General features: G+C 40.0%; 1 protein-coding gene across 1 annotated transcript; it reads left to right on the forward strand.

Moving 5' to 3' along the window:
- Positions 1–885: 885 nt before the first annotated feature.
- Positions 886–3,311, forward strand: fgf9 (fibroblast growth factor 9). The gene is made up of 4 exons (XM_042494652.1): positions 886–1,045; positions 1,908–2,036; positions 2,841–2,944; positions 3,129–3,311. The coding sequence occupies exons 1-4, from the start codon at positions 886–888 to the stop codon at positions 3,309–3,311; spliced, it is 576 nt and encodes a 191-aa protein (XP_042350586.1).
- The last annotated feature ends 5,070 nt before the right edge of the window (positions 3,312–8,381 follow it).

The raw sequence follows: 8,381 nt of genomic DNA on the forward strand, positions 1-8,381 counted from the left end.
ATCATCATGTTACCTACATCAGATTGACCCTTTGTTTCTTATGCAAACTGATTTTTTTTTCATGTTTAGCAGAATATGTTTCCTGTATCATCGTGACAGTGACTCCAAGTTTTCCCAGTTTGATGCAGAATAACTGGTCTGACAGGAATGACTAGTCTGCGTACAGCTTTAACTCAAGTTACAAAAAAATTCCCTGAAAATAGGCAAATAAGATAAGAAAAAAAGGAATGAATAAAAGGAAAAAAAACAAAGAAAAAAAATAATTACTGCTGTAAATGTTAAAAAAAAATGTAGATACATTTTTTTTCCTGCAACATACGTGTGTGTGTGTATTACAAGTGTGTTTGTGCTCTCACTATCAGCTCAGCTGGCTCTCCAATCTCACTGATTGTGATACTGAACAGACAGTTTGCGTGTCTCTCAGCCGTCAGAGGCCTGATTGGACGACATAAAAACACATTCATGTACGCAGGCAGCACCCAAACGACTAAGTGCCAAAGCTGACATGATTGAACTTTTCCCCACGCATCAGAGGCTGAAGGAAGAGGATCAGTTCCAGCAGGTTCACACTGGAGGAGTCGTCTGAGTGCAAATACATGGAGCCGCTCTGCAGCAGCTTCAGAGAACATCCCATGTGCTGAGGCTGTTGTTGGAAAGATTACTGACATATCACTGACAGTGATAGTGTTCAGCTGAGTATCTGACTGTGTCACTGTCAGTCAGTGCTTCACTGTGGACAGAGGCGGTGAGGAGATAAAAGCAGGAAATGTGTGTAGAGGTGATGAGCAGAGTAGCAGCTCGGCAAAGGAAGACGAGGTCTAGCCTGGGGAGTGTGGACATGAGTGTTTGTGGGACATCGCTGCATGGTCTGCAGGCAGGTGTCTGATGTGTCTCACTATGAGTGCATCCTTGTTGCTGCTGCTGCTCCTGATGGCCAGTGTGAGAGCAAAGAAACAAGACACAGTGGTTCCACTGGAGGACCCCGGCTCTCGCCTGCGAGGCCTCTGGAAGCTGCACATGAGGGACGCCCTGCTGAAAGGAAAAGGTGAGCAAGGACCTGGAAAACTCTTGACCCTGTGCTTCCACAGTGGAATCTGTCAGTCGACACAAGTTTTCTTGAATTACTTCAAACTGTTTTCCCCAAATCTTACTTTTCTGTGTTTCAAGTTGCCAAAATATCCTGTCAGAAACAATCACAGGTGTTATTAATAACATTCATCATGGCTGCATTCTGTTTCGGCTGAGGTGGAAGAAGCACTTACTTAATTAAGAGTAGTAAAACCACAGTGTAGAAGTACTCTGTAATAAGTTACAATTCTGCCTTTAAAATCTTCCTTAAATAAATATACATACATTTTAGCATTAACATACTGTATATTGAAAGCACCAAAAGTAAGTTCTTATTATCAGGGTATCCAGGCCCTTTAAAAGTCAGAATGTCTTAGATTTATTAATATTGGGCTTTGAATTTCTTGAATTTAAATGTGAGTCAAGATCTTATGTGTGAAAGGTAGGTCTTGACGGTGAATCAAGGATGACTCGATAAATCACAACCTGGGGCCACTGTGGCTCAGAGGTAGAGCGGGTCATCCTCTCATTGGCATGTCAGTGGTTCGATCCCCGGCTCATCCAGTCAACATGTTGAATTGTCCTTGAAAACCCCAAATTGCCACTGTTACTGAGTAGCAGGTGGCAACTTGTACGGTAGCCTCGGCCACCAGTGTCTGAATGGATGAATGTGACATGTAGTGTGAAAGCACTTTGAGCGGTCAAAAAGACTAGAAAAGCACTGTACAAGTGCAGTCCATTTTTACCAGCTAATTTTTTTGGTTTGTCCTTTGTTGTATGAAAACTGGTTGTCAAAGAGTCATCTATTCCAAACAACCAATCATGCTTTTGTAAAGCAGGTTCTGGTCCTCATCCAAATAGAGAAGGGGTCAAACAGCAACTGCTGTACTGCCGTGTTGGGATTGGCTACCATCTGCAGATCCTGCCCAGCGGCTCTGTTGGAGGCATCCACAAACCCACCGAGTACTGTGAGTTCACTTCACACGTATAGGCCCCCTCAACATGACCATATACTCATGTGTAGAGGCTCTAAAACTTGCATTGTTTACCTGTGTGTTGTTTTTTTTTTTTTTCCTTTTTTTTCTGGAGATATGGCCAATATTTTACATGGAAACATAGACCTGCCAAGACGGGGAAAAAAAGTCAGTATCAGGTAATAATATGAAACATTTCTTGTCAAAAGAATTTTTTTTTTATTTCATAACAAAATGTTTTTATGTTATAACAAAAAAATTTCCACCTTTTTGCAAGATGTTTTTATGCTATTACAAGATGTAATTATGTTATAACAAGATGAACATTTTTAGTTTTTGTTTTTACATTTTTACAAAATGTTTTTCACATTTTTACAATATGGTTTTTGTTATAACAATGAACTTATATATTTTGCTATAACATAAAATATTTCTTGAAATAACGTGATCTCATATCACATAATAACATGAAATCTCTCACAGTATATTTTTGTTATAACAGAAATCATCTTATAAAAAGGTGAAAAAACAACTTGTTTTAACATAAATACACATAGTTAGAATAGGAAATTGTCTTGTAAAAAGGTGAAAAAAAACATCTTGTTACAACCAACATCTTGTTATTACCTGAGACTCATCTTTCCTTCTTATTTTTTTTCTGGCCTGGCAGTTTTAAACTTCTGTAATTTTAGACTCAGATCGTGTGTGAAAGTTGATAGACAAATCTGTGATGTGATGAGGAACGCATCCGAGCCTTTATGTGTTGCTTGAATCTGTATCTGTACTTGTCTCCTCCAGGTTGGCTGAAGGTGTTTGCGATGAAACATGGAGTGGTGGGGATCAGAGGGGTCAACAGTGGCTTGTACCTGTGCATGAGTGGACAAGGACAGGCATATGGAGCAGTATGTAGCTCAGCTCACACAGTAACACAGCAGCGTTTCAGTATGTTGTTCATGCACGTTGTGGCACTCTGTCAGTCCTGGGTTCAACTGTTACATAGCTTGTCCTCATTAAAGCAGCAGGCTGCAGAGAGAAACCCAAATGCTGGCAGATAATATTACATGTCCTGCTCACTGTCTTCTCCAGGAGCAGTTTTCTGATGACTGCCTGCTGAAGGAGAACCTGGAGGAGAATCACTACACCACCTACTCCTCCCTGTCTCACCCGGGTATCTATCTGGCTCTGTCCCACAAAGGAGAGCTCAGGAGGGGAAACAGCGTGGGCCGCCACCAGGCCTGCACCCACTTTCTACCTCGGAGGACAGCATGACCAAGTTGCACCACCAGCCAGCTCCATCAGAGCTAGAGCCATGTGAGGAATATGGTTGCATCTAGAGCTTGCGAGAAAAGCAAGTCTAGAAATGAGCCTCCACACAGCAACTGGGCCCCAAGCGTAAAACTAGAACCAAATCCAAGAGACATGACTTGGGATTCTGTGGAGCTTTACTGACTGTGAGTAAGGACAGTGAACTGAGCTTTAACACTGTGTCACACCCATCTACTGCACCTGCACCTTCACCAGATGAACCATCAGACCTGACACAGTCTGAGGATGCTTTTGGTGCAATGCAGCTACATGTCAATGCATGAACTCTACCATTAAATACATGGAGAAGCTACAAGGATAAGGCATGTGTGTCTCCAACACCTTCTCATCCCAACTCGTCACATGGTGCTGCTCTGTCAGTGACCTTCTGCGTCTACTTATCAACTTTCAGGTATCCTTCTGCGTCAGCTGTTTACGCTCCGGGATGCAGTTACTGTGACAACAAATGCACATGGTGGGATAAGAAACTTATGTTTACACAACAGCACATGGCAATCAACACAGACTGTCACAATGGGATTAGGATTAGTCAACGAAGTCACGGATGGTCAGGTTTAGGCAAAAGAGGGGCATGTTAAGGTGTAGAAAAAAACATCACACATCCACAAGTAAAGCAATTCCAGATTCTCACATGAAAGTCAGTTCTTTGTTTGCAACCAGTTCTGTCTTCAAATTAGCAGGATTGTTACAGTCCTTAAAGCTGTAATAATCTTTATTTTTATATCAACAATCATTTAAATAATAACCAAACAGAAAATACGGCTGTTACCCAGAGGGGCCCACAGATGTGTTTTCACAGGGGTGGCGAGATGGGGCCACTGGCTGTTCTTGGGTGGCACATGAAATCAAAAGCCATAACTCAAATTTTAGGAATTCTATAATGCTGTTTTACCAGCTAGGCTAGTTGAAAACTGTCAGTATGAGAGTGAAGGAATCACACACTGATTTACTTTGGTTTCTTACTTAACAGGTAATATTACTAATTGTCTGATGGACACAGACTCATTTGTGACCAGTTTCACAACAATCCTGTTTTAACATGTATCTGTACTTGTGCTAAGTGATTCATTTTTCTTTTAAAAAGCTAGTTTTCTTTTTCTAAAAAAGACAAGTATACAGTTTTAATATGAGTAGAGGACAGTGAGTAAGCACAGTGCTTGTAAGGAACAAAACATTTACTGGGAAGCCAACTCAAGTTAAAAAAACACACAGAGGCCTCCAGTTATTTTCATAAAGGGGGACCAGTGATTGTATCAGGGTGGCCGCGGTCCCTAAGGCACCCTCTTGGTGTAAGCAAGAGGGGGCCTTAGGCATAGATTTTAAAAAACAGAACTTTTTACATTTCTAAAAGTTTTTTCTTTTTGCTTGTCACTATAGTCAAACCCAGTTCTGTATGAACAGCCAACCTTATTTCATTTTGTCATCCATTATGACTCCTAAAGTGCAGATGTGTCTCATTGTCATTACAAATCATTTTGTGTCAGTAGCTTTAACTTCTCTAAATACAACTCCTCAGATTGTGTGTGTGTGTGTGTGTGTGTGTGTGTGTGTGTGTGTGTGGTGTGTGCTGCAGAGTAGGTAGTGAGCAGTATGTTTATCAGCATATTATTACTGAAACCTAGATTGATTACTAGTCTTATTTATTTTGAAGGTGCAGCTTTATTCATTTTTGTTTCAGAGTGCAGTGTCAAATAAAATCTATATTTTTATAATCATATTGAGTTGAAGCCATCTGTTGCTAAATTGAATTTGATCTGAAGCTACAGAAACTTTGCACAAATTCAGAGGGGCAAATACATTTTATGTTTAGTTTGATGCAAGTGAAATAGAGACACTTTTTGTAATTTATGGACTTGTATAGCACTTTTCCAGTCATTCAACACTTAACTTGTCCCATTCACACATACATCCACATACACTACCGACTGAGCATACCTAAATGTACACTCACACACCAATGGGACAGTCAATGGGAGCAATTTGGGGTTCAGTTTCTTGACCCAGGACACTTCCACGTGTTAATTGAAGGAGCTGGGTATCAACCGCCAACCTTCTGATCAGAGGACAACACATTTACCTCCTGAGCGCCATTACTGTTGAACATGTTATATTGGAGGGTCAATAGACGCCCCCTGCTGGTTGGACATTGGCCAGGCTAATCAACTTAAGGTAGATAGCTTGGCAGGCTCCTTCTAATGGCGTTTGATTCAGTCAATTATTGCTTTTGCTGAAAGACATGTCTAGCACCTACCACATTTGAAACACTCATTAGTCTTTTTTTCAGTACTTAGAATGACCATTAGTTTAACATACCTGAGTTAGGGCATACCGTGACATGCAGGTTAATTTAAAGAAAATATTTTTTAAAAAATATTCTATTTAATTCAATTTTATTTATAAAGTCCATTATCACAAATCACAATTGGCCTCAGAGGGCTTTACAGCATACAACATCCCTCTGTCCATAGACCCTCACATCAACTAAGGAAAAAATCCCCAAATAAACCCTTTAACAGGGAAAAAATGGTAGAAACCCAAGGAAGAGTGACTGAGGGGGATCCCTCTCCCAGGACAGACAGACCTAACATAACGCTTAACAATAGTAATAGACATTAAAATTATAAATGTAATATATGATAGCATGTAATGTTACATGTAAATATTGTAATTCATGTATGAGGCAATAACAGTCATATGTATATAATAATAGTTAGTAGTTGGCTTTAGGAAACCAACCTCACAAACTTTATACATAAACCTCTTACTGTTGAGGCCTCTAATATCTAAATAAATGCAATTATTCTTACACATTTTTGTACTGCATGACAAGTTGGTCTCAGGAATGTAAAACAGCTTTAAGACCACTTGAATCATTATATAAAAGGGCTCTTAAGATCCACGCTAAAAAAAAACAACAAAAAAAAAACACGTCAGCACCACCACTGTCATATACTCACCAAATATAATATTTAAAATTTGGAAAATTTGATAATGCATAATCTTTGCATACTCTTTAAAATTGTTAATCATTGTTAATATTCCTGCTCCTCCTTTAAAAACATTTGTTACACTTACGCTAAAAAAAAACAACAAGAGCCACTCAGTCAGCCACCAGGGGAGAGTGCAGTATTCCAAAATGTAAGACTTAGGAAAATCATGTTTTTCTTTTGTAGCCATAAATCAGTGAAGCACTCTTCCCACAGAGCTTATAACATGTACCAACTGCCATACCTTTTCATGTTTAACTAATTTTTGGATAGTGTCACAGCAGACCTGCACACATTTGTGTTTCAGCGTGGGGGGGGGGTTCAGCTTTTAGGATTGTACAGCATTATGCATATCTAAATTTTTTATCTTGCATGTATTTTTGAATGTTAGGGGGTGGGAGGGGGGCAAACTGGTTTTAGGATGCGGGAATGACTGTGCCCTGATACGTTCATAATTTTGTAGCAGCAGTTCTGCACAACTTTGAGATTTTTCTTGATCAGGTGGGGTGTGAAGGAGTTTTTTCTCTTGGTTGCTGCAAGTAGAAAAACTCTCACCCTCCCAGGGTGAGCGCAATGTTCAGAATTCTTAAAAGCAACTCAATAAACAGTAAATAACTGAATGTCCACACAAAATTTAGAATCTTGAATTCAAACCTTTTAGTGAATCTTTTTCAAGCAAGCAATGAGCAGTTACAGAGCTCTGGATCAGAAATGCATCTCCCTAGCCGATAACATCAGCGAGTCAGCCTGCATTCTGACAACCTGTCTTTCCCTGATCCAGTATTTTATACTATTTACAATGAGGAAATGTGAATGAAGGTAGAATCATCTTCTGGTTGGTTCCCCTCGTCATCTGGCTCCCCATTTAGCGTGGCATTTTCTCTGGATTGGTCAACTTCGAGGACAGTCCCTTTTTAGGAGTTGTTTTTTTTCCTTTTCTGCATGACCTGTTGAACTCAGTCACAGAGACCAGACACCCACACTCTCTCTTTTTTGTCTCATATACAAAAATATTTCCTCATTTTTATCTCTGTTTACGGATGACCTTAACATGACACTCCTAAATGACCTATACAATAGCATTTCAATTCCTCTATCGGTAATTTCAACATTCTCACTTCATAATTTTTGCAATTGCATGACGATTTTAACCTTTCTTAGACAGATCCTTAAGGGCTCATGTCACATGAAACTTGTTCCCTATCCTAGCATTATAATCACACTTTAGCTGAAATCATTGTTCGGTTATAGAGATTTAGGTTACATACTTACATACTCCAACAGGTGGGATATGATGATAACAATGTTTGTAAAATTTTATGAACTGATGTTTTGTATTTTATTTAATCAAATTCTGTCATTTATGTATTTATTTATTCAACCAACCTGCTTAGGGACTTCAGGGGGAAAATAGCAGCTCTGCTAGAACCTGGTACAATGCATCTCTAATGGTTTTATATAAGGTTAATGTTTTGTTGTGCACTGTCCCTGTCTAAATAAAATTACATTACATTACATTAGTGGAGGCATAATGGCAGTAGTAATAGGCGTCAGACAGGACCACAGCATCACATTTACTTTTATTGAATAGTACATTCATTTCACCACTGCTGAATTTCCTCTTCATCTTTGCAGCACCCTTATAGAGTGTTTAGAGGGTGTTACCTGTGCTAATACCTTACTTGAGATCATGTGGGATTCATCAGTGAGCAAACCTGATCAGAGCAGATGGTGGTTAAGAACACTTGTGCATCGGGAGTTCTGAAGCAGCTTGATGGTGAAGTAGCTGGATGGTGAATCCACTGGACGGTGACCAGAAGCTTCCCTCCTCCTCCACCTGCCTGTCCACACAGACTCCAGGACACTTAGGGGACACACGAGTATGTAATCCTACCTACAGAGTGGGTGGTGTAGGGTCACCCGATCCCCACTGCTAGTGGCTGCACTCACCTGCTCAGGTGTCTCTTTGTACCACATTGTAGGCACGGCAGGAGGACAGGCAGAGAGACAAAGAGGAAAAAGAGGA

The sequence above is a fragment of the Plectropomus leopardus genome, chromosome 10 (assembly GCF_008729295.1).
Source record: "Plectropomus leopardus isolate mb chromosome 10, YSFRI_Pleo_2.0, whole genome shotgun sequence".
In the NCBI taxonomy this organism is placed as follows: domain Eukaryota; kingdom Metazoa; phylum Chordata; class Actinopteri; order Perciformes; family Serranidae; genus Plectropomus; species Plectropomus leopardus.

What these genes read in the sequence shown, in the direction of transcription:
- fgf9 (XM_042494652.1), top strand. Translation starts at nt 886, where the DNA reads ATGTGTCTCACTATGAGTGCATCCTTGTTGCTGCTGCTGCTCCTGATG. An exon ending in CGCCCTGCTGAAAGGAAAAG is followed by an intron (nt 1,046 to 1,907) that starts GTGAGCAAGGAC and finishes TTTGTAAAGCAG; the next exon opens with GTTCTGGTCCTCATCCAAAT. An exon ending in AAGGACAGGCATATGGAGCA is followed by an intron (nt 2,945 to 3,128) that starts GTATGTAGCTCA and finishes TGTCTTCTCCAG; the next exon opens with GAGCAGTTTTCTGATGACTG.